The sequence below is a fragment of the Chionomys nivalis genome, chromosome 1, assembly GCF_950005125.1.
Source record: "Chionomys nivalis chromosome 1, mChiNiv1.1, whole genome shotgun sequence".
Lineage (NCBI taxonomy): Eukaryota > Metazoa > Chordata > Mammalia > Rodentia > Cricetidae > Chionomys > Chionomys nivalis.
The window spans coordinates 119,499,938-119,526,489 of NC_080086.1; the positions used below are offsets into that span (position 1 = coordinate 119,499,938).

Consider the following 26,552-nt stretch of genomic DNA (forward strand, 5'->3'; position numbering starts at 1 on the left):
GAGGCCATCACTATCTTCATTGGGAGATAAAGAAGCCAAAATCCAGAGAAGTTTAAGTAGCTTGACCAACATGATACAGTTAGTTAAATCAGGGGTGGGTTGAAGCTACAACGACCATTTGGAGCCACTCCCCCCAAAACCCCTTAACAGACTGCATCTCAGTGGGATTTTGGATGTCCAAGAAATGAGATAAATTGCATTTCAGAAACATTTCCTGATACCTACTAAAATCCAGAAACTATACAGGCACTTCAAACGATGCCCAGCAAGATAGGATGCCCCCAAGAAGAGAACCACAGCTTTCTTTATGACAATAAGTCGCAATGCTCAAAGCCATCAAGCATCTAAAGATCCCACGAGCTAGGCCGGGAGGCTCAAGTGTGTCCTCTGAGCTAGCTACTCGGATGGCAGGAGAACCACAGTACAAGGCTTTCCTGAGTTACATAACTAGTTCAAGGCCAGCCTGGAAACTCAGATTTTCTCTTAACATTCAAAGAAGGCAAAGGGATGGGCAGATAGCATAAGTTCGTGTTTTTGAACAGTGTGCACGAGGCCTGGGTTTAATCTCGAATACAACCAGCAACACAAACTAAATAAGTTGCTTATTTCTGACATCCCTCTATTTGATGCTGGGAGAGGAAATATGTCTTATTATAAAGAATGGTTAGGTCTGCAAGCTTGATGCACACAGCAAGTTTGTCAGAAGCAATATCTGGACACACATCAAGTGTGTGTGTATGTACACATGTGTGTGTACATGGGTGTGCATGTGTGTGTGCTGGTCAAGGTATCATTAACCTTCACTTCATCTCTTGAGACATTTCAAATCTCTTCGCGGAGGACCTCAGCAAGGACAGGGATCTATTTCGGAGGTAGGATCTTTTGCCACCTCACGCTTGGAGTCTCTTCTGGAACCAGTTCACCTGAAGTTCACACGGCACTTGGGAGCGCACAGCAGTCTGAACTCTTGGCCCCGCGAGATATACTTCCCACTGGTGAGCAAACATGTGGTGGGGACAAACAGTTTTCACACAAGTCTTCATTGTACAGGGATAAGATCTGGAGAAACATTTCCCCCTGGTTTAGATGTCTTTATTCAAATGCCACACTCAGAAAATTCCCCAGCCTACTGTGCCAAGACCCAACATTGGCTCTCCCGTCTGGGAACGTCAACATTTTGGCATTTGCCTCCACTTCTCTCTAAAGAGAAATTGAAATGCTATGTAACCATTTGGTTTTGTTCGCCTCAAGATTATACTCACAGCATAAAAGGCTTACAGGGACGGTAAACAGGAAGGGGCCCTAGCTGCCTTGGCCATATTCAATGGCTGTCCCTCGGCATTTCCAGCTTAGGTGAGGCAAGGACTGGGTTCAGTTCCTATCCGGGGCTCTGAGTGCACTCCGACATGCAAATTTGAAATAACCTTTAAAAAGGTCACTCACCTAACCCTCCTTCCACTTCAACTTTTTTAACATTTATTTTTATTTTATGTGTATGGATGCTTTTCTTGCACGCATATCTATGCACCAAGTGTATCTGCTTCCCACAGATCCAGGAAGAGAGCATCAGACCCCCTGAATGAATTTTCCGAAGTCGTTAGTGGCCATACGAAGGTTAGGAACTGACCCTGGGTCCTCTGCCTGAGCAGCAGGTGCTTTTAACCGCTGAGCCGTCTCTCCGGACCCTCCTTCAGCAGGCCCCGTTTATTGGCAGTGGGGTATATACATATAAGTCTTTGCAGCCAGTGGCCTTTTTCGTTTTTGGTACAGCGGCCATGATCTTTAAAACCCTTTCTGTGGCTCCCAAAGGCCTCCTCAGAGCTCCAGGGATCTGGATGTCACTTAGAGCAGGTTCTGTAGGCTGAACGGCAGCCTGAGAGGGAACAACAGACACACAAAATCCTGCTCTCAGAAGCCATCTCTTTCTAAAGTGTGATTGCTGGCCCAATAATGACTCGGGTATTTTTCTACGTCTTTTGAAAAAAAAAATGTCAAATGAGTGAAACAATGCGAGCTATAGTGTTACCAGGGCAGGAACAGGAGCATTAGTCAAAGGGACATTCGACCCTTCCTGAGCAGTTTATGTAACGATGCATCACTTAACCAAAGCACATTAGCTGATAATCCCTTTCTGCCTTGTCACGGGCAGCGCCTCCCTGCTTTTCTCACACGCAGGTTAATGAGTGATGTAAGAGGGGGAGCAAGGCTCAGGGTTGCTTGCACAGAAGTCTGGCCTGGAGCCTGGGCTCCTTATCTTCAAGCCCTCGCCGCCTTCCTGGCTCAGAAATTTAGGAGCACCTTCCATTAGAAAAGGTGCCCCATTGCCCCGCTCACCCTCCCAATGAAGGGGTCCCAGCAAGCCCAGAAAGGCTGAGAAAGTCTCTTGCAACCCTCAGAGGAGGTTTCTTTCTGGGAGTGTCTGTGTCTTGGAGTGAACCTGGCTTGTGGCCCTGGAAGAGTGACACCATCAAGAGAGGCAGCATGAGAAAGTCAGCCAGTGGAAGTACTGGGCCCAGGGCATGGGCAGCGGCTATGGAGACCTGAGGCCTGGGAGGCCTAGGCCTTGGTAGAAAAGTGAGTGCTGGCAACTCTGCCAGCCTAGGCCAGGTTTCTCTGAGGTGGGGGAGCCAGACTTCCCTTGGCTTTGCAGAACTCTCTCTGTCTACACACTGCCCTGGCCTCTGTTTCTTCGAGGTTACAGGACAGACTCTCTGCATGCTTTGTGGCCACTTCTCCTGCCAGGGAAATCATAAAGCATCCACATGGCCTCTTGTAGGATTTTCATGACTGTACCAGCACAGAGAGAATTTCATCAGGTGTCTTAATCTGACGTGTGGGTGCCCTCACATGCTGCACCTCAGGTTTAACTCAGTTGGGTTGTTTTCCAAAATAACCTCAGCTCATTCTCCTTTCCAGCCACCAGGACTTTCTCGCTGGATTGTACAGGCAGGAACGTGTCTGCTATCAGACCTTAGCACGGGCAATGTCCTCTTCTTAGACCCTCCTCCCCGGGGTGCCTGACTGGGTCACTCCTCTCACTTCCATCATGACCCTGCTCATACGTCACTGTCAGCTATGACACGTCTATGAGATGTCTGTGCTTTCCTTGGGTTTCAACACACACACACTCATGCACATATACACACGCTTACACACACACCATAATCTTTCTTAACACACTCACTTTCTCTCATTTTGTGAGTCTCATTTGTTACCACATTTGATGCTTAATTAATCTGTTTATTGCGTTTTTGAGATTGCATGCATGCTCTAAACAGGTGGTTTTCCAGCTACTTTTGTTCATTGCTGCGTCCCTAACAGAACAGAACTTGCATATAGTAGATACATGGTAAGCATGTGCTGAATGAGATTTGTTATTATAGCTCCTTTGTGGCAAACCACACAGAATTAGGATGGACACATACATACATTACTTATGTGTGTGTATAAGCATGAATATCTTGTGTGCATATTTACATATGTTATGTCTAGCACCTATACTAGAATCTTCATCTGGGTTCTGTCCAGGGTGCTAGGCTTACTCTGAGGAGCCCAAATGTGGGCTGTGACGAAATAAGCATCAATGCTGGCATTTCTTGTGTTTCAGAGGACAGGTGAGCAGTCTCTCTACATTCTCAAAACTGAGAGTCGGATTGAGAAGACGGTCTGACCAGGAGAGAACACGATGTATGATACGCAATCCCTGAAGCATGCTGCCCCTCCAGAAGGGAGCGAAGGGAAAGTCTTCACCATTGTCATCCCTTACAGGCTGTGTACTGTGGGCCTGACGCTGGTGGGTAAGGACTGAACTCGAGCTACTTCATCTGATCCTCATTCCACTCTACAGAGTGGGCAGTATCTCCCATCTAAGTTCACACCGTGCTTAAAAAAAAAACCCATATTGGGAGGCAGAGGCAGGCGGATCTCTGTGAGTTCGAGACCAGCCTGGTCTACAAGAGCTAGTTCCAGGACAGGCTCCAAAACCACAGAGAAACCCTGTCTCGAAAAACCAAAAAAAAAAAAAAAAAAAAAAAACCCATAATGCACTCAGAGACAGCATTAAAGTATACATACCCAGAGTTTGAACTCTCATAGACTAGTTTTTCATCTCAGGATGCTCAAGATACTAAGGTTTTTTTTTTTTTTTTCTTTTTTTTTTTTTTTTTTCAAAGCAAAATTTCTAAACGCCGAAGTGCTGACTGCCATCTCCAGGATGACCTGAACCAAGTCCTTCCTTGCCGATGGGTTGGACCATCTGTTGAGATTCGGTGGTCATCCTGGGCACATTAACAGGAAATTTTAGGGAGCCCTAGACAATGCCCTCTGAGGCTATGGTGCTCTCTAAATTGAAACACAGTCTTTAGGCTGAGGAATTACCAAGCTCAAGGCTGTCCTCACACTGGTGACTCCCAGGTATTCTCTCAGCAGAGCCCACTTTCCCTTCTGAGTCATCGGTAGGAATTCTACGGCTTTCCAGACTCCATTCAGCTCAGCTGAAATGCCACCTCCCATACCCAGGAGGCCCCGAGTCACCAACATCTTGAAACTGAAGGGTTCAGCACCAGATCATGTCATAGCCTGTGCTGCCTACTGCCTTGATGGATATCTCAGAGAAGATGAAGACTTCCCTAGTCTTACGAGTCCTAGAGTAGAACCCAGGGTGTCACTTGCTGGTTCATCCTGAAGCTAACTCTCTCGGGGCAGGGAAATGGCTCAGTCAGTAAAGAACTGTCAGGAAGCATTAGGAGCTGAGCTCGATCCCCAGCACCCATGTCATGGCCTTTGCTATCCCAGTGCTGGGAAGCAAAGACGGGTGAGTCCCTGGGGAGTGACAGCTACTCAGCCCAGTCAGTGAGCCTTGGGTCATACATAGTAAGAGACTGTCTCAGAAGACAAGGTAGATGGCGCCTGAAGAATGACATCTGAGGTTGACCTCTGTTCTCCACATACACACCAGCTTCCAACAGAGCTAATTCTGCCCAATAAGAAGGCGACTATCATGCGATATTTCTCAAGGCACAGAACCCCTCCCCCCTTACATTTAAAAACTGAAAATCTCCCAGCTTCGCTTAATCATTGCCTCCAAGAGTGCAGCTTCTGCTTTGCCATTTAACCCATCTTCTTGGAAAACTTCCTTTGGAGAACTCTGCCGCCATAAGAGCATGATTTTCACAGTCAGCAAAGGTTTCCCGTAAGGGCTGTCAGAAGACAGTGTGGGGCTCTGCTGCAGAAATCTCCCATCTTGGCCATCTTCCCACACCAGACAGCTGCCTGTCCCTGATTTTGCTCTCCAAGGAACCATTTGTGATGTGTTTTCATTACTGCTGATGGAAATGAGAAGCCTAAACCCAAAAGGAATGTCTGGCTCACCTTCCTCACCTCCCGCACTCCCAGAAATGCTCAGTCCGCAAACCCTCCTCTTGGCCCCTTGTTATGGCTCCTTGAGGGGAGGCTGGTGGGTCCCCACTCCTCCACTTTCCACCACGGCCAACGATGAGATGGTCCTGTCCCTTCTAAGAAGGAAGGAGGCTCCACGTCTATAAAAGGAAACCTTGACCTTAAAAGAAGTGCTGGTGACAGCTCCTTCGGTCCACACTCTCATGTCTTCAGTGCATGATGGAGTCTTTGGCAATGAGCTCTCTTCTCAGAGCTCCCAGACACTGGCAGGCTGCATACATGGACGCTAAGCTGGGAAATGCAAACTCGTATGGCCTCTAAAGAGAAACTTCACACGATGATCAATCAGAGTCATTCTCAGTGAGGAGACGTCGGAAAGGATTAGAGTGCCTCGTTCTGTTCTCAGCTTCCCAATTAGGACCTTCTAGAGTTACGGGCCCTTTGGTAAATCAGCCAAACTGACTTTCTTACTCCAGTCAATATGATTCCAACCATCAACACATCATCATTGCCTGAGCATTTCTCAGCCTAGCCAATAAAAATGCCCAAGTCATCCAGTGACTTTCTGAGGTGACTTGAGAGGCAAGAAAGCAGATGGCAGTCTTTCAACGAAATGCACGGCTGGAGGCAGGCAGGGAGAACGGTTCAGGAAGGCTGCAGTGAAGCAGGGCTCCATGACAGTTAAGGATAAGTACTCCAGCAAACTCAGGCCACGTTAGGGAAGCGATGCTGGCTTTCTCAGGAAGTGGCAGGGAGTGGAGAGCTCATTCCAGGGGTGAAGGTTGCCTCTTTCCCAAAATTAACAGTCCCGGGAAGAGTCGAGACACGCATCCTGCCCATCCTCACAGATATCAAGGAGATAAAGTGAAACAGTACTGTGCAAACAGAACACACTTTGAAAGCTGTCTTGGAACTCACTATGTAGACCAGGCAGTCCTTGAGCTCAGAGTCTGCTTCCTTTTGTCTCCTGAATGCTAGCACCACCAAGCCCAGTTTGCGCACATGAATCAAAAAAAGCCAGGAGCTGGTGAGAAGAGAATATACAGATAGTGGAGAGTTTGGGATGGATGGAAGGGTCTGGGGGGGGGGAATCAGGATGGAAGAAGAGTGGGGGGCACCAGAATCACTAGACAGACAGCGCTGGGCCATTCGTACTAACAGGAGAGCAGGAGGTTACACGCTGGAATTTCCAGCAAGCAAAGGCTGAGATTGCAGAGCACAGCTTCAGAACCAGGAGAGCTGGCATCTTACTTTACAGGCTATGGGTGGTATCCTGACTTGTAGAACACGGTAGCGAAAGTAAGCAAGCTATTTTGATCAGGTTTGAAAACGTCAATGAATGATTTCAAATAAAAATCTAAGTAGCTACCCTCTCAAATCTACTGTTTCTGTTACTACCCGGAGCAGGATATAAGGAAAGCCCATTTAAAAGACACATTTCCCACTCACATGGAGCTTGCTCCCTCATTCACACAGTCGGTGCTTAAACTTAGGATGTACTCTGGGGAATTCAGTGTCTTCTGGACTGCGTAAAGCAAACACCCAAGTTCCCACCAATCAAAAGGGGGCATGTAAATTGAAGGCTGTTTTCAGAAAGAAAACTGTACCAACTCTGTGGATGACAAAACCAACAAGGAGAGCAAGCAAAGACTCATTCTGTATCAGACAGGGAAGCAGAAGCAATGGATTCAGAGGAGGAAAGAGCCACGTCGTTTAGATGGGGAATTCCTTTTGGTTGGGCATAATTATAATTTGCCCTGAGACAGTCCCACAGTAGTGCCCTCAGGGGATGCCAGTGTCGGACCTCAGTATAGTTGCTTCCATATGATGCATCACACTCAAGGACGTAAGAGTTTTCTGGAATACCAGCAATGGGAGAGAGGGGCAGACCTGGGGAATTCCCACGGTCAGTGTGCGGCTAGAATACCCAAATCATTTCGAAAATGGTATCTTCTACACTCCCCACCCCCACTGTCAAATGCCACTGCCCTGAGGTATTCTGAGATGACAGGAAATGCTTAGGGCCAGCCAGCAAACCAGAGAAACCCTCTCGAGACTCCTGCTATGGGTTTAAAGGACACAGGCATCAGACAAGGTCAGCTGATGGACTGGTGAGAGACTGAGCCGGCTTTTCAGCAGATCTGCTAGAAGCCTGTGTGTTTGTGCATCTAGAAGCTTCTCCAGTGCGGTCCTCCCTGTGTGCTAGGGATGTCTAGAAGTCCGTCCATCTTCTGAGATGAGGAAGCCACCAGTGAGGCCATTGCCACTCTGGGATGTAAGGCTCTTCGGAGTCAGTCCGCTAGGCCTCCCCCACAGCTTTGTACATGAAAACATTGTTATTATTGTTGTTGTTGTTGTTTTGAGATGGGGTTTCCCTGTGTAGCCCTGGCTATCCTGGAACTCACCATGTAGATCAGATAGGCCTTGATCTCTGTGATCCCTGCCTGCCTCTGCCTCTGCCTCCTGAGTGCTGAAATTAAAGGCACCAGCCACCACTACTTGGCTACATTTAAAACATTTTTACAACTCCCTAAGTAGAAGCAGGGTCACAGGATCTTCTAGTCTTGTTCTGGGAGTGTATTTCTCTCTCTGCGTCACAGGGAGGACATTTAGGAGAAGGTGTAGTGTGGGAAATAGTTACTCAGACACATGGCTTGGGAAGGGGGTCATTAGTTGCAAAGCCTTCTATTATAGGGACCCCAGAAAATCCCCCCTAAACATCATTTCCTCCACTTAACATTTTTTTTAATGCTGCAGGAGTTTGCTATTTTCTTGAAGTTTCCTCTTCCTGACTCTGTACAAGATGACGTAGGTGTTTACTTTAAGGCTCAGGAGCTAGCCAGCATTGTAAGAAAAGAGCCCCCCCACACACACACACAAAGAATAAGCCACTCTTTCCATGACGTTTTTGCAGTAAGTATACATGAACAGGCTTGCTCCTGTGCAATCTCAGCTCTGCTCCTGCCTCCTCTTTCAGAACTCACTCACCTCTATCCTGGCATCCTGGCACTGGGGGCACAAAGGAGGCCATGATGGGACGAGGAAGGATTAAGGTCAGTGAATAAATGGGGTCTCACTGAACGTCTCCAGGGCACTTTTATGGCCCCCTCTGTTATGGTGCCATGTTGAAACATCCACTCCTACCTCGGTGTAGTTGTCCATGAGAGGAGGGAAGATAGAACTGACTGATGGGAAGAGGTAACATCACGCCTCTAAAGCGAAGAATGGGGGCTGGAGAGATGGTCAGCGGTTAAGAGCACTAGGTCCTGAGTTCAATTCCCAGCAACCACATGGTGGCTCACAAAAACCTGCAATAAAATCTGGTGCCAACTTCTGGCCTGTAGGCACTCATGGAGGCAGAACACTGTATACATAATAAATCAATCAATCAATCAATCTTAAGGTGAAGAATGGATCATCCAAGGCAGTGACTGGAATGGGAACAGCTGGGGCAATGGAGTAGAGACCACCTCAGCTCAAATCAGAGTTCTGTTTCTGGTAAGATGCATGTCTTAGGGCAGCTGCCTCCTTCTTCCACTGGGAGGATTAATCAATGACTATAATGAGCTTTGGAAAATGACAAACACACGGTAAGTACTATAAAAATGTGGACTCCTTGCGCGTGCGCACATGCGCACACAAACATCACACAATTATATTAGCTACTTTGGAGACGTGAGGGAAAGGAGATACTGTCAACCAGCAGCTGGAAAGGAGATGATGAGTGGTACAGCTAGGGGCGTGTCCACAGAATACAGGCCATCATTTGGAAGGGACACCAACAACTAAGGTTTTAAAGTCTGTGTGACAATTTATTAAGTAATGGGTAGAGGAAAATGCAAAGATGCCTATGATTTTCACAATACAAACTGCCAAATAAATTGCTTGGCTATATCTTCCTGGCTATAAAACAAGGCTTTTCAACCTGTGCCCTCCCTGCATAAACACTGCTGGAATCCAATGGGCTTCTGACTCCATGATGCTTTCATATACTATATGTAATATATGTGTGTGTGTGTGTGTATGTGTGTATATGTGTGTGTATATATATATATATATATATATATATATATATATATATATAACTTTTATACCAACCTTAGTGTCCCTGAAGTTCTAGAATTATCACTTTCTCATGGAGCTGAACAGACTCCATCCTCCCTGGATACAGGCACACGCCTATCAGTGTGTAAAATGGAAGCATCCCCTTGTCATCATCTTAAGTGTTTGGAAGACCAGCTCTGCTTTTATCTCTGACATCCACAAGGTACCTATTTCAGTGTTCGCCCAACGTCTGGGGGCTGAGGCTCTCTCTGGTTCCCAGGGCACTGGGCTATTTTTATCCTTAGATTTATGTAGTTTTAAAGCTCTATAGAGGAGCACTGGGTCAAGCAGGTGGATGGGAGGATCTGGCCTACATGTAAATAGGTCTGTTCTCCCATTTTGTTCTTTTCGTACAATGACATATCACACCAAGTCTGTTTCGATTTGATGCGCTCTCAGCACCGAGCTTATGAAGGGTGAGTGGGGGGACTATGTTCTTTGAAATCCTCACATTGAAGGGAGTGCGTCCCCAGAGGTCGCTTTTCTCTGACTTGTAGAACTGTGCCTATGACCTCAGCTTGCTCATTTCTCTGACTCTGAAATTCTAGGATGACTTTGACGGGGCTTGTTTTCACCCAGGATCATATCGCTCTCTTGGTCACCCCCTCAGTCTTACCTTCCTAGGTAGGCTAGAAGTTCCTTGGACAAGAATTACATCTTTTTCTGTCCCCAGACTATCCTGAGACTGAATAAAAGATCCAGCAGCTATTAGAAAAAATATTAGCTGACATAATACTAACGCAGAAGACTTCCTCCCCAGGGCCTGGCTCGTGGTCCGGGTGTCTTTTCACACATTCGGTAGCAGTGATTCTGGTGAAAACCTGTAGACCTTCTGAAGTTGATTATAATGGGAATTAACTTTTGAAAAATGAATAATCCACTCCTAAGTATATAGTTTTTTTCAAGCTCAGATTTTATTTTCAAGTTTTCTTCCAAGTGGGGTGTTTAATCCCCCACACTTGGGAAGCTACAGCAGGAGAATAATGAATTTGAGGTCACTTTGGACTAAATAGCAAGTTGTAGCTAACCTGGGCTACATAACAAGTTAATGAAACAAAACTACAGAAAAAAAAAAGTAAAGCAAACAAATAAAAAGCCCTAGACAAGAACAACTTCCCAGCTGGAAGCACCTATTTGACACTTCCAACACTCGAGAAGGCTTTCCATCTACTAGCTCCTCCAGGTACCAAATTCCTGTGTCTACCCACTGGCGAGCGCTGGATCATCTTCTTCCAGATTAACGTGGCTTCCAATACCATTAATAAATTTCCTCAAAAGAATAAAGCTGGATAAATATGACTATGAAATGTTTCAACAATATATTAATATTTCGTTTGGTGCTGACAGCATGCTTTTAGTGACAACACTGGCTAACCTAGAAAATCTTCATACATTAGAGCGTGACAAAGTAAGTCGGATTTAAGCTGTTGCCCCCAAAACAAACCAAAGCTGGGCTGCTTACGTGGTGGCAGATCATCAAGGACAAAAATCACCTGCCCTGATTCCTTAGGTGCTCAAACATACTGTACTACGCTTTTTATACTCCCTTTGGAGGGCAGGGGAGAAAAGCAAACTCGTGAGGCTCAAATCCAGCCCCACACGAGAAGGTCCAGCACTAATAGCCTATCAGATAAGGAGCTTAGCTCTCTAGCAACCTGCACACAGACATCCCAAAGTAGATTACACGTTGCTGCTGAATCCCACAGAGATGTAGTACTGACACGGCAAACAAATTCATTTTCACACCCACCCAAACTAAGGGGGCTGGCAGGGAAATTCTTTTTGCCTGGGATCCATCCTCATGTTCTCTTTAGAACATCATGGTGAAAACAGAATGTTCCGGCGGGGGTGGGGGGGTGGAGCGGGAGGGATGCGACTTCCTATTGGCTGTGCTGATGACACTCTCATTCCAGGAAAAGAGAGTCTGCTTAGCCTCTTGCTTCCCAAGATCAACATTGATTACCCAAGATACCAGCCCTGCACAGTTATCCCAGAGTTCCCTGGGTTACAGGCAAACCGAGTCTGCCCGCCCCACTATAAATAAACCAGCTGCCATTTCAGTTACATATTGGCCTCCTGGGATTCTAGTTTCTGTTAATCATCAGGACTCTATCTACTTCTGGGCAGTCAGACAGAACCAACTTTCTTGAGGCCAATGAGCCGGGTTTGAGCTCAGGCTCTACCACTTTCTGTGGCACGGCCTTTCTTTAGGATAATATGCCTGCTTCACAGGGTATGTGTGAAGACTGAGTTAGCAGTATTTAAACTGCTTGCAATTGACCCTGGCATTTTGGAGTACTCTATGAGTTGCTGACGATACTATCATCCCTGAGCTGAGGCTGACCCTGCAGTGGCAGAGGAACGCTAGTCCACCTAGAAGACCCGGCTCTCCTGTCAGGTTAAGCTAATGCCCTTCAGTCCCGATGTTCTTTTGTTGTTGTTTTGTTTTTCAAGACAGGGTTTCTCAGTTGCTATGGAGCCAGTCCTGGAAGTAGCTATGTAGAGTTCAGGCTGGCCTTGACCTTACAGAGAGCCAACCTGTTCTTTACCTCCTGAGTGCTAGGATTAAAGGCCACCTCTACCCGGTCAGTCCTGATGTCCTTGACTAGAATCAGTAACCACCTATGACAAAATGCCCAAGAAAATCAAGGCAAAGAAGCAAAGATTTGGGCTAGCGGTTTCGGTTCATGCTCAATTGCTTCTGGGCCTGTGCTATACAACATCTCTGCAGGAACAGATGGCAGAGTGGAGGCTCACCTCATGAAGGGCAGGGAATACAGAGCGTGAAGAAGCTGGAATAAGATATATCCCCCAAGGACGCACCCCACTCCGTGAAGTCCCACCTCCTGAGTGTCTGTCATCTCCCAATGGCCTATCAAATTGAGTCTAGAGCCCTCAGGATCCAGTCACCTTCCCAATGTCCCGCCTCTGAACATGATGCACTGAAAGCTAACCCTCCAGTACAGGAGCCGCTGGGGAAACCCTCCGGGTTCTGCATTGGTGAGACTGTCCCCAAAGGAGGCCTTCCTGGGGCGTGAGAAATAGAGTGGCCCCTTCAAGGGAGCTGTAAGAAACCCCTGATCTGGGGACTTGGTCCAATTCAAACTATGGGCTGAAGAATCCAAAGGACAAGCTCCCTAATTCCTAGGAACATACAAGCAAATAAGTGATTTTCACATTAACAGGCTAGAGTTGCAAATTTACAGACAGATCTTAGGGCTAAGAAACAAAAACGATATAGCGCAGCATGCGTCCTCTAACTGGATAAGATTCTGGGAAGGAGTGGATCAGTAATTTCTTACTTGGTGCCCTCCTCATTGTGCGCTTGCTGTACGGCAGGTAGGCTAAGAGCTCAGGCCAAGGGTTCTGCTAACAACAATGTGGGCTCAGGCCGGGAGACAGGTACTCCATCTTTTCTCTTTCTGAAACTGGCATGCCCAGAGTTAGGTCTCCTAACAGTCACTTCTCCATTCTGCTTCGTGAGCAGTTGTCCAGTGGAAGCAAACACACCAGCGGGAAGCATGGTGGTGAGAGACGCAGCAGTCCCGAGTCCACCTGGGCTCTGCCTACACCAAGGACACGGGGACTCTAGAAACCAACAGATTGTTTGCACCCATTGCATGTCAGAAACTGGGCTGCACTTCAACGAGACAACTATAGCTCTTCTTCACAGAGCTTCACATGTAGGGTTCTGAGTCGCCGAGAGTAAGTTTGAATTGGAACTGTGATTAAAAAAAAAAAAAAAAAAACAAAACAAAACAGAAAGCAATGGTCTTGTAGACAGACAGGTTTTGGCCAAGGTAGGATATTTTACTGAATTGAACTTTGAAAACCAGTAAACAGAAGACCTGTCTCGTAATGATCTTCTTCATGTCTTCATCTCCTTCGTGCCTTGGTAACGGGTAGGCTAGAGCGGCCTTACTAGGGGTTTCTAGTGATTTCACATTCACAGACCCTTAATGTCAGATTTGGGTAGGATTTTACAAATCACATATTCTGAGCTCCCCTGCATCCTTTGCCATCTGTGAGTATGAGTGAGGAAATCGGTACCCATAGAAGTGTGTCTGGGAAAGCCTCGTAAGCAGAAGCCAGAGCAAGATTGGGCAGTCTTTCTGGTTGTAGTTTTTTGAGGCAGGGTTTCTCTGTGTATCCGTGACTGTCCTGAAACTTGCTCTGTAGATCAGGCTGGCTCCGAACTCAGATTGAAAGTGTGCGCCACCACTTCCTGGCTTAGAAGAGGCATTCCTGATATGCAACACTCTTCTTGTATACCATGGTTCCTACAAATCAATAGGGCACTGTGAACTCGAATGGCCTAGTGGGCTGTACCCACCACCATTGCTTCAGCCGAGAAATCTCAATAGCCACGCAGAAACTTCTCCATGGAATGCCCATGTGGCTCTCTCTGGAAAACATCACACCACTATCAAAATTCAACACCAATCTAAAAATAGACTCTCTAAAAAAAGAGGCAAATCCTGAAATCCAATCAATGGGAGTGCTGGGGAGACATTGAAAAAGCTGACGTCAACCACGAGGAAATTGGCTTTGTTCGCCTCTAGTTTTAGATTTCTACACGAACCTTTTCATTTGGATTAGGAAACACACACTTGACATTTTAGAAGTGTGCCCATCACCTACCAAGGCTGGCAGTGCCCTCTGTTCTCATCTTCCCATTAGCCCGGAGCTCGAGGTCAGTCCCTAGTCACATGCCTTCTTCACACGCTGGTGGGTCTTCCAGATACAGAGGAAAATGGAATGGCCTATGCAGTTCATCCTTCAAGACCTCTCACGGTCTCTGGGCTCCTGGGTTGTTCAAACAGCCTCCTCCCATGTTCCTGCTTTTTATGCTTCTCTTCAATTCACGCTATATGGAGTTGCACGGGCTGTGCCTTCCGAATCATCGTTCCCTGGAAGATCTTTAAGGACCTCTCTTCCTGTGTGAGTCTGGACCTTTGCCTGGCATTGGTAATAGCTGCAGCGCTGAGCAGGAATCTCTCCCATGCAGCTGTCTTCCTCACAGCTTCCCAGTATGAGTCTGTTGTTTCTGCACAATGTGGCATCCAGGGCCTATTCCTGTAAAAATCTTTTGCTCCCTAAAACTCTCTGTCCATCCTTCCCCTAGCCTTTCCCACAGTGGCCCTCTTCTCCCCAAGGACACACTGTGATCTGTGCAAAGTGGGCACTGTGACCTGAATCCCAGCTCTGTCTCACTCAGAATGTTAACATGTGAAGAGGATGAAGTGGGGCTGCTCTGCCATGTGGAAAAAGTGAGTTGTGAAGGCCACCATGCTGCAATATGCATGGGGTCTGTTTAAATACCCCCCCACACCTCAGCTGAGGCCCTGCTACAGAACTTCGTTTGAAAATTAGCAGCGTTAGAATAAACAAGAACTCAGAGGAATGAGTAAGTATGTTCCCTCATGGTAGAAAATGAAAAGACACAGACACACAGACACAGACAGACACACAGACACGTTAAAACATATGTTAAAGGTGTTTAACTCTTATTCTGAATTATGTCATTGTCAATGATTATTCATAAGCCACTGTTGAATTGACATGCTAGGAAGTTAGGGAGTGCAGAGTAGGTGGTTCTGCTTCTGAGAGCCCTGGGCCAGCCCTCTTGGGGCAAAGACAATCAGTGCATTCTGAATCTCATTGCAAGAAAGGTTCATAATCTTCCCCCTAAATTCTGATGAACCTTGCCAGAAGACAAACCTTTGTGGCCACCTTCAACCAATGCAAATTTTCTAGCCTGGGGCCCTCACATAGTCTGGAAGTCTAGAAATCATCCAGAAGAACACTGAGAGCAAGGAGAGGAGGAATTCTGTATGACCAATGCCAATCGTAGGAATGCGTATTTCAAGTATATTTTTTTTTAAAAAAATAATCAAGAAACACAAAATTGTTTTAGTAATAGTCATTTGAATTATTCTTGTTTTGTCTTCTTTGAATTTCCCCAAATGTAAACAAAGAACAAATATTTTTGAGCTTGGCAGAGTGGAACATACCTTTAACCCCAGCACTCAGAAGGCTGAGACAAGTGGAGCTCTATGATTTTGAATCTAGCCTGTTCTATGTAGTAAGTTGTAGACCAGCCATGGCTACATAGTAAGAACCTGTTTTAAAAACCCAAACCAAAACAAAGCCCTGTGTTTGAAACCTAGAATGAAGCAAGTACTTTCCACACTGTGGTACAATGAGCATGCCCCCACGAGGTGAGACCATGACATCCCCTGGCCACCACTACAGCCTGTGATGAGGAGTGTGGTACCTCACGGCATGGCACACAGCAGGTGCTCAACACACTATAACTGAAAAGAAGAATGTGAGGCCCCACCCTAGCCTATTCTGGATGAAGCAGAGATAGGCAAAGCCCAGGGGCTTGCTGGCCAGCTAGGCTAGCCAAAATGACAAGCTACAGGTTCAGAAACCAAGGCCTTATTTCAAAAAGGAAGCTGATGGGACATAATCCAAGCTTATCTCTGGCTTTACACGTTCACATGCAGGTGAGGATCCTACATACAATTGTTCAAAGGAGCATATCACCCCTTCCCCAAAGTTAAGATATTTGTTGATATTTGGTTGGTTAATGGTTTGGGGTGGGGGTTGTTTGCTTGCTTGATCTTTCTTTGAATTAATCTTGTTATGTAGCAGAGGTTGGCATCAAACTTTTTATCCTCCTGGCTCTGCCTCCAAATGTTAGGTTTATAGGTCTGTGCCAAAGATCATACATTCTATGTTCATTTCATCACAATAAAAAGTGGAAATAAAAAAAGGAGAATGCTCAAACTTATTTTGCCACAACATGTGAAGAAGGTGTAAGATGGGTTGAGTGGTGGAAGCCTTGGAAATCGGCTCTGCAGTTCAGATGTGAGGTTTCCTTCCACACAAAGAAGTTACCTCCTATACCAGCTCTTGATGAAGAGGCAGCACGTGCCACCATGTCTGCCCTGCGGTGGGGACACAGGAGCAAAGCATACTCTGTAACTTTGTATTTCTTCACAGAGTGAGTCCTTGCTTCAAGACCTGAGTGACAGCCTTCTTCATCAGGCTCTGTGGTGGTTTGAAAGAAAATGGCCCCCAAAGGGAGTAGCACTGTTAGCACTATTGTTAAAGGAAGTGTGTCACTGTGGAGGTGGGCTTTGAGGTCTTATATATGCTCAAGCCACACCCATGAGCAGACTATTTCCTGTTGCCTGCAAGTCAAGATGTAAAACTCACAGTTCCATCAGCAGCACTATGTCTGCCTCCAGGCCACCACATTGCACCGTGATGATAATGGACTGAATCTCCAAAAATGTAAACCTCCATCAAATGTGTTTCCTTTATAAGAGTTGTCATGGTTATGGTGTCCCTTCACAGCATCTAACCCTAACTAAGACCAGCCTGCTTGGTATGCACTCCACACCTCTACAGAATCATCCCTCAGTCCTCCTGGGGCAGCAGAGATTATCACTCAATAACTTTAAACACTGAGAGTCCCCTTAAGTTGCAGGCCACAGGTCCCCTGAATGTGTGAGCTGGCCATCAAAGGAGGTATCTTTCTCAGAGTCTTAATCTCTTGGATAAGTGATGTGTCACTCAAAGTCTGAAGGAAGCACCCACAGACTCACTTCACCTAGACCTGTTGAAGATTTCCAACCTTACCACTACTTAGAATCTTCTACTGGCAAGCAAATTGATTCCCTGAGGGCTGCTAATCCAAAACCAACCTGCTGTATTGAACAGTCTCAGCCACCAAAGGGGTCAAAAGCCCTCCAACACCTCCCAGCACCTGCCACTTCCAACATCACGTGGTCCAGCAGGACCGTGGCCCACATGCCAGCTTGCTTTCTCCACTCTCTTAGGTTTATCTCCTTATTAGATTTGCATTCTCTTTTTAAAACTGCCAATCAACTTGTCCTCCCTCAACCCCCTTTTTTGTCCTTTAGGGTTTGCTATTCTACTAAAAGTCAAAACAAACATTAGAGGGCCTCTCCTCCGTTGTCAATGCTTGCTCTGGGTAGCTCTCTCCATGCCCACAGAGATGATTAAATCACTCTTGAAAAACATCTCCAGTTTCTTTTTCAGGATTTTCCATGCAGCATGTTCCCTAGGGCTGGAAGGAGGCCGGCCAGCGGAGATCCTGTAGGAGCTCAGCCCTGTTTCCTTCACAGCAAAGTCCTCCAGGATTTGGCTTCCCAGGCCTGGCAGGAAATGCCAGAGGGTGGGGGACGGGTACAGTATGCAGAGCTGCAAGTTTTAAAGAAGCAAAGCCATGGGTGAAATTGTCCCAGTCGGGTTTTGCGGGATCCAGCTGAAAAGGGCGGTTTTAGTGGCGAGTATAAATACAAACACAGAGAATCTTAAAGGGCCTGGGAATTTTAATTTTCTGTTAACCACAAAATCAAAACAAATCTAGTGCTTGGGGGCTCTCTGAGCCCTAGTGGCCAACGGGACAGGCAAGTTCTGAAAAGTGGTTTCTCCACCAACCTCTCACCTGGAGCAGGCCATGTCTTTTAGAGCCCATGGGACACCTCCAGTCCCTAACAAAGGCTCACAGCACCGCTGTCCCTTTTCCTTCAGCCTCTGACTTTTCAAAAATTTATTTTCCTATTTTCTCAGTATCCACCCTCCCTCCCCGAAACTTCACCTCCTTCCTTGTGCCATTTTTCCATAACAGAGCAGGACGCAGGTGCTGTGAAGTTCAGTGTGAGGAAAATGTCGAAAGTGAACTCTAGAAAGAACTTTGAGGCCATCTCTTGACATCTCTTACCTCCTTCTAGATGTTAGGCCTACTGCAGGGTCCAGTTTTGCAGCTTCCCCAGTCTGGTTCAGATTCTCTAGAAACCCAAAGGGCGCATAACATAGCGGGAGCCCAAGTCTAACACGGAGCTGAGTTTGATTGAAATGGAATTTGTGGCCTATCGATTGGCCCATCTGCCCTGGAATGCTGGAGGCAGCACACTTGCTTCTTCCAGCGCCTGGGAAGATGACTGCAGCTGGCTCACCAAGAGCAGAATGGCTTAGTGTAGAAAAATCTCGTCACTATTAGCATTCAGCTTGGTCGTTCAGTGGGCTGCAGCCGCCAGACATGACAGAACCATCAAGGTAATGCTTCTGGATCCGCACATCCATCACCCCTGGTTGCCACACATAAGACACAGGTCCTGACTTTATGCTCTTCCAAGCCTGCAGTCAACTGGCACACCGCACACAGCTTACAGCTCTGCATCATCTACCAGGAAGTTCTCAAAGCAGTGTCCAGGACAGCTGTTTCTTCCCATATAACAAACCCCGAGCCTATTAGTTCCTTTTCTACTGCTGTGATAAAATACCAAGACCAAGGCAGTCTAAGGACAAAGAGTTTATTTGACCTATGGTTTCAGAGGGTTAGAGTCCATGGCTGCAGAGCAAAGACATGGCGGCAGGGGCAACAAGCTGAGGGATCAGATCCTGAACTGCAAGCCAGAGCAGAGGAAGCACAAACTAGGATTCTGAGAGGCTTCTAAACCCCAAAGCCTGCCCCCAGTGACAGAGTTTCTCCAGCACAGTCACACCTCTGAAGCTTCCCCAAACAGTGCTACCAATAAGTGACTAAGCATTCAAATGTTTGGACTTAAAGGGGTCACCTGAAGGCCAAGGAACTAGACATTTTCAGGAAAAACAGCATGCAAGCAAGATTGAAAACTGAACATGAATCATGGTTGCCCTTTCAGCTCCCAGCCCCACCCAAATCTTACCCTTTGAAGAACAACAGCTCTGAGTCCTCTTGGTTTGGGTGTCCATCCCCCCCCCCCAGAACTTAGTGTTAATTTACTGCAGAAGCTGGTATAAGATCCCATTCCTGAACTTGGTCACCCAGACACCCTTCCTCACAGTGTTCTCATCTACTTCAATCGGGAGGATAACAGTCATTCTTTAAGACCATGATGATTGGCCAGGAAAGGACAATTCAGGACTTTAAAAATATCTTATTCATTTATGCATGAGTGCTCTGTCTGCATGTATGCCTGCGGGCCAGAAGAGGGCATCAGATCCCTGTGAGCTACCATGTGATGGCTGGGAATTGAACTCAGGACCTCTGAAAAAGTAGCCAGTGCTCTTAACCACTGAGTTAAATTTGGGGTCTGTAGTGGACTGAATATCCCCCACAAACTCATTTGAGTTTAAATTCGTTGGAGTAGGTGTGGCCTTGTTGGAGGAAGTATGTCACTGGGGGTGGGCTTTGAGGTTTCAGAAGTTCAAGCCAGGCCTAGGGGCTCCCTGACTCTTCCTGCTGCCTGTTGATCCAGATGTAGAACTCTCAGCTACTCCTCCAGCACCATGTCTGTGTGCCACCATGCTTCCCATCATGAGGATAATGGACTAACCCTCTGAACTATAAACCCGCTCCAATTAAATGTTTTCCTCTATAAGAGTTGCCATGGTCATGGTGTTTCTTCATAGCAATAAAACCTTACTAAGACTGGGTCTATAAGCTGCTACTTCATAAACTTACCTTTGTAGTAAATCAATGTCCTATAGTAAGATTAAATTATAATTTATTAAGAAAAATAGGTTATGTACATGCTATTTAAAAGAGGTGTCAGCTTGTTCCTGTGACTACCTGACATTAATCTAGGGGACAGATTAGTGAGTCTCTGAACTGCAGAGGAAGTCTCTTCTCTCTCTTCCAGCTACCCTGACCCTCAAAACCTTGCTAGTTCATTTCTTCTGCCATAAATAAAATTCATGATGTTCTTCAATGCCACTTTGTGTTTCAAAGAGAAACCTTGGCTCTGACATTCCTCAGTGAGTGTTTGCTGTAGAAAACAGTGGCGCTGAAGATACCATTGCCCTTCCCATTACCCATCAAGCAAGCCTCTGACTGTGGCTCTCTATGAACCAAGCCCCACAGAGTTTGGACAACTAGACCCGGCACTTAGGCTCCCGACAAGAGTGGTAACGTGGTTCCCACCCTACACCTCAGTCAGAGATGAGCCCGTAGAGAAGGGTGGGGCACTTAGCTGGCTCTGCCATGGCAGACGGTCACAGCAGATCAGAGCCTCACTGGGGTAGCAATCCCAAAGCCCAGACAAGGTACCAGGTTTGACTGCCAACATGTACTGCCTGTGGACAATAAAACCTCTGATTCATATCCCAGAGACAGAGTCCTGGCCTAACATTCATGAGACTCTAAGTTCAATTCCTAATACTGCCTCCTAAATACATACCAAAGAAGAAAAAAATAGCCTATTGGTTCCTGAAACAATTCTCTCGGTGGTACAGAGAGAAGAGCAGATTAAGTGGGTTTTGTTGTTACTGATTGTGGCAGTCAGCCCATGCTGGATGTGAACCCATGTGACAAGTACCACGGAAATAAAGACATAGGGACCTGATACATTTCTCCTTCATCTTGAATTAAGTTCTAAAGAAGTCACACGCGGTGGCTCATGGCTGAAATTCCAGCGCTTAAGAGTGGAAACAGGGTCATCATAAGTTTCAGGCTCATGTGACCTAGACTTCCGAATAAGGTCCCATCTCAAAAACACAAGAGCAAAGTTCTAGCGTAAAAAAGAAAAACAGCAAGTTGAACCCACCTCTGGGCTTCTCCTGTCACTCTGGACTCTGCGTTTGTATACACACGAACTCACACGAACCTGTCTGGAATTACACAACATGCATTCAAAAGCAAAGCGAGGCCCGACCGGCCACTCATAGGCTTGCTTAGGAAGAGGGCGGAGTCTTACAAAATGGGGCTCTCTGAGGACAGTTTCATAGGGAAAGCAATCACCGTGTCCCTGAAGCCATGGAATAGCTGGACATTTTCAGGTGTTTCTCATTTCTGAAGAGATCAGAGGATAGGGAAACTTCCCTTAGGTCAGCGTTGCTCAACGCATGTGGGGGGCGGGGACCAAATACGTTGAGCAATAGTGGATTAAATTGAGGTAATCTTTCTTTACACACTGCAGGACTCTTTGGGGCTTCTGATAAACAATTTTGGACTGAGACTGCCCAACAGAAGCACAGGCCACAGAGTCCTTTATTCTTAAAGCTCCTCTGATAAGCAGGGTTCTCAGGACCAGCCTCAGGGAGCTGTACCAAAGAAACCATAAAGTTTCAGAGGGCAGGAATGGGGTCTTGTCATCGAACCTAGCATATGGGAACACTCAGTGTAGAGAGAATGAAAGGCTTCTGAATGACAGGAGGAATTCGCTTAATTGTGTGCAGGGAGAATGGCACTTAGAACAAAAGGGTAGTGAGTATGCCAGAGAGCCAGATATCTCACATGTGTGTAAATGCATGTGTGCATGCACACACGTACACATGCACACACGAGCACACACACATGCATACACATGCACACATGCATACAATTCCAGCAACCCTGTTTTTCATCCTGAATGCAATTCTTCACTATCTAGGCTCCAGGCAGGAACAGGTAGGAGTCTGGATAAGTATTTGCCTTCTAATGACAAACACTACAAATTCATGATGTATCCTAGAAGACTTTCTCTCTCACACGCTCCCCCCAAAGGAAAATAAAATAAGAATTTTATGAAAAAAAATATGCTTCTTTTCCCACCAAGAAAAATACCAAATCAGATGGGGGGGGGGGGCTCCACAATGCCCTTACAGATCCTTGTCCCTTTACTGCCATCTGCTGGTAGTCAGGCACCTATGCGGTAAATTTTAAAATGCTTGAATTTTCACTGTTGGAATCCAAGTGTGTTTAGATTTGGCATCTTTTATGACATCGCACAAGTTAGAAGGATTAGGGCAGTGTTTGCTCTTTTCTTTTGAGTTGAAAGCAACCCAGAAGTGATTTGATTGTTGATATAAAGTTAGGAGGCGGAGCAGGGTACACACCATGCCCGCTGGTTTTTTCCAAGGAATCAACACTGAGGATAGCCATTCGGCTTTGCGTAGCTACATTTTGCAAAGGGCATTATTGTTCTTCTCGTCCCTGCACGAGGGCTCTGAATGGAAAAGTCCCAAGTCCTTCAAAGACCACGTCCAAATGTGTCCCTGTCTCCACAAGGATAAAATCCACTCTGCCATACAGACTGAGAGAGAAGCATGCAGATGGCCAACACTGGTATCCAGCAAAGTCAAGCCACTGTGTATTGTGTCGCACGATACCGCCCACAACCGCCCCTTTGGCCAGCATACCTTGGTCTGGAAGCAGCAGTAGAGCTGGGTTAGGTAAGGGTGTTTCCGGGCCAGAGCCAAAATCCTCTTCTCTGTCATGGTGCAGTCCACGTCGTCGTCCTGAAGGATGACGTCCTTCTTCAAGACCTTCACAGCGTACACTTCGTCTTTGCCCTTGAGTTCCGCCAGCATGACCTGCAATGGTTTGAACGGTCTGGTCAGCCTGTGCACACACGGAATCAAATGATGCCAACTATCTAAATGCTGGTTGCTTTTTCCCTTTCAGTTTGAGTGAAGATGTTCAGGAAATTAATGTTTTAAATGCTTTGGAACACCACTCTGACTAATTCAGCTACTAAAGTTTTAATCTCCATCAGCGGTCAGGTAAGAGAAAGTCAATGCACAGGGGTTAAGTGAGTATTCATATCCTCATCTGCATTAGAGATACTGTAATTATCAGAGAAAAATGTGTCTCCTTTTCCCTCTCCTCTCACTTCCTTTCCCCACTTTCTTCCTTTCTTTTGACAGTCCACACTATGTAGCCCGGGCTGGCCTTGAACTCATGACACTTCTTCTTCAGACCCCCAAGTGTTGGTATTATAGGTGTGCCCCACCATGCAACACATGAATATGAGGCTTTTAGAAGAAGCGGTATTTTATATGGATTTTCCTACAAGGTCACCATCATTACCATGATTGCTGATAAACTACAAGCACTATAATTTATTCCGCTGTCGCCTGCCTTTTGGAAAGTTAAGTTACACCTACTTGAGTTCTATATAAGCTGCACTGAGTGCTTTTAACACAATTTAAATGTCTGTTGGCCTTATATCCTTGAGATAGAAATTCTTAGGACTCGAAAGTTAAACGGTCGCCCCATTTCCTGACTTTCAAGGGGCTCTGCTCACAATGCACACCATTTTAGTGGAAGCATAGATCTCTACGGACACAGGTCACTTTCCCTCACAACTGTTTTGTTTGTTTGCTTTCTCTTATTTAACAAGCGGGATATACACTCTTGATTCTGTTTTCAACTTGCAGCCGAACTTTCTGGACTATTTATTTTCTAAGCGAGTTGCTTTGGGAGAGAATGACTTTTCTCCTCTGCTTAGTTAGCCGCTGTCTCGCGCGACTTCTCCTAAGTCGGTACATATGACTCACGAAGACAAGGCGCTTGCTTTCTGCACAGGCCTCCATGCCTCCTCCACCGCAGTCCGTTATTTGTTCTTCCTGAACATTTCTGTATTAAGCCTGCCCTGTGTTTGTCATTATGGACTCTTCCCCGGCACCTGACAGGTGGGTCTAGTTTCTTGACATTTGCCAAAGTGGGCATTTTCGCTATCTACCACGGTCACAGGTCTTTCTCCTTTTGGACGGCTCTGAAGTATGCTATCCCACTGCTATTGTCAAAGGGCAAGAACATAGCCCAAGGAACTTTAGAGAGTGAAGATTCTGCCACCCACACAATCCAGCCTGCAAACCTGACTCCAACCTTACTGCGATGGCTGTGTTCCTCTAAGAAACTAGGTAAGTGCTCAGAACTCACTCGTAACGCGCCTACATCACCAGCAAGCCCAGAAGCTCTGTGCATGCCCCTTTCCCTAGAATCTTGCTCAGACTCAAACCCAGCCCTGCTCCAAGCCTAAACCAGAGGCCTGGGGTCTGTTTCCTCTTTAGCTAGTTTTTAAAGAATGTGATTGCTTCAGCAGTCGCCCTCTGAATAAATTCCAGTTACCTCCCTGTCAGGTGATCTCAGGACTGATAGGGGCAGGCAGGAGAGTGCCTGCATAGCAGGCCTGTGCCTGGGGCTTCATTGAGCCTTGCCTCAGAATTGCTCTAGAATGGTGAACAGGCCTTCAGCTCAGTCAGCAGACTGACTCATGGGCACCGCTTCCTAGAGCCCAGGACATATGAGAACACGTGATTCCTTGAGCTGCCTGGTCCCCAAGTAGGGTCCTGTTACATGAGGTCCCCAAAAGGCAACTCCCTTAGCCCCAGGCACAGCTTGAAGGAGGAGGACAAGGGGGTAGTCAGAAATGTGAACCGCTTCCCCAGTTTCCAGGATTCTTTGTCTCTGTCTTTGCATTTCAAATCTTTGCATTTCAAGCCCATCACTGAGCACGCACGCGGAAGGGCACAGCCCCAGTCTGTGGTGGTGGAGAGCAGGGATCTGTCCCAGGGACAGAGGCCCCCCCCCATCCATCACAGGATCCTCCAGTCTTTTGTCACATGGAGGTGAGCAGGGCATTTAGTAAGCACCAGGAAAATCAGCTAAAGGACGTTCAGCTTCCAAATTCCTATGTGGTAAAGTTTGCTCTGAACCTGAAGTTCCCCGAGGACAGGGGCTGAGAGTTCATGCTCCAAGACTTCCAACCGAGAGAGCAGAATTTCAGCTGGCTCTCTGTACAAGGGAGACCAGGCAGATGGGATTGACAGTGGGAAGAGGAGTTTCTGTCACCCACAGGAAGCCTCTGGGTGTGCTCCCTCCCTCCACTCCTTCCGCCTTTTGACCAATGAGAAGAACCGGATCCTACAGAGAAGGCAGCCCTACATTCCCACAGCCAACCCAAGAGCAGAACTGAACCCCCCATCGGCAAGGTGTTTCATTCCTTAAGGAAGGAGAAGACGAGAAGCTATTCTTGGCCAGACTGCCCCCAAGAAACCAGCACCACTGAACATGTGTGCCACCGACCTTGCCAAAGCTGCCTTTGCCCAACACCTTGATGAAGTTGAATTCATCCAGGCCCAAGCGCTTGGCCTGGCCTTGCCGGACTTCACCATTCTCGCCCGGACTGGCCAGCTGGCCATCGGTAGATGATGATGCTCTGTGCTCCTCTCCTCGGTTGTCAAAGGACAAGGCCTTCCGGATGTTGTTTTCAAGTTCTTTTAGTTCTAGGGCCAAGGAGACAAAGATGCTTGATTAGAAGACCCCTCATGAGCCCTTTACATCAAGACTCGATATCCAGAACCCACGAGCTTTCAGTCCTCTCTTAGCTGTTTATAGCAGCAGATCCAGGGACATCCTCTAAGCTCCTACAACATTTCCTTTGGTGCCTAATGGACAAAAAGACACCATTCTGCAAAGAGGAGGACACAGTTCCTGAACTGGCCGGGTTCACTGCCACCGAAGGCCTCTGAAGGCCTCCTCGCAACCTTGGCCATGATTTGAGGTGTGGTGGGAGTTCCTGTCCTCCCTGGGACTCTGCAGACTCTGAGGCGACAGGCACCCTTCCCTTCAAGTTTCCTTTGAAGATTAGAACAACCCTCACAAGCCACGCTCACAGCCATCACTGGTGACAGAATCACTCAGTTGCAGGGACCAGGAAGCCTTTGACTCCTAAAGGTCTTTACTTGGCCTTGATGCTGGCTTTCCTCTGAGTACTAGTCCCACACAAACCTACCTCACAGAACGAGCCACAGGCTTATCCTTAACAACAGAAAAGCTTCCCACGATGACATGTCTCTAACTCACCTTTGATGGGCAGGAATCCTACAGTCCAGTTTCACAACTATGAGATGGTCTTGCAGCCTTCGGGATTATGTGATCTAAATTACCTGGGGAGGATAGTTCTGGGAGGCCCTTTGTCATTTTCTGTTTGAACAGGGTCTATTATAGTTAGACATTCATTCATGAAAATAACACTCATCTGTGCAGAATGTGTATCCCGACATGAACCTACAGTAACAGATTCTGATGAGTAACAGGGCTCACGGTCGGGCCAGCGAGTGTTTACCCCATGGAATGAGGACAGATGAGCGAGCAGCACTTCTGGATAGGAAGGTCTTTGCCTCCTGTCTAGGACTTCAGTCGCAAGGGCCCATGCAGGGGACCTGGAGTGAACTTATATGGGGTGGAAGAACATCAGCCTAGTCTACAGATATCCCGTGATGACAGATTCGGCAGCTGCCTAGATACTCACCTCACTCACTCC

At 46.9% G+C, this 26,552-nt stretch overlaps 1 protein-coding gene across 1 annotated transcript in view; it reads right to left on the minus strand.

Moving 5' to 3' along the window:
* Prkce (protein kinase C epsilon) overlaps positions 1–26,552 on the minus strand; it is a 514,529-nt gene that overhangs the window by 150,790 nt on the left and 337,187 nt on the right. Inside the window, exons 10-11 of the mRNA XM_057762421.1 lie at positions 25,313–25,512; positions 22,642–22,815 (exon numbers count right to left, since the gene is read on the minus strand). Coding sequence (XP_057618404.1) covers positions 22,642–22,815; positions 25,313–25,512 — 374 coding nt within the window. The remainder of the gene's footprint in view (positions 1–22,641; positions 22,816–25,312; positions 25,513–26,552) is intronic.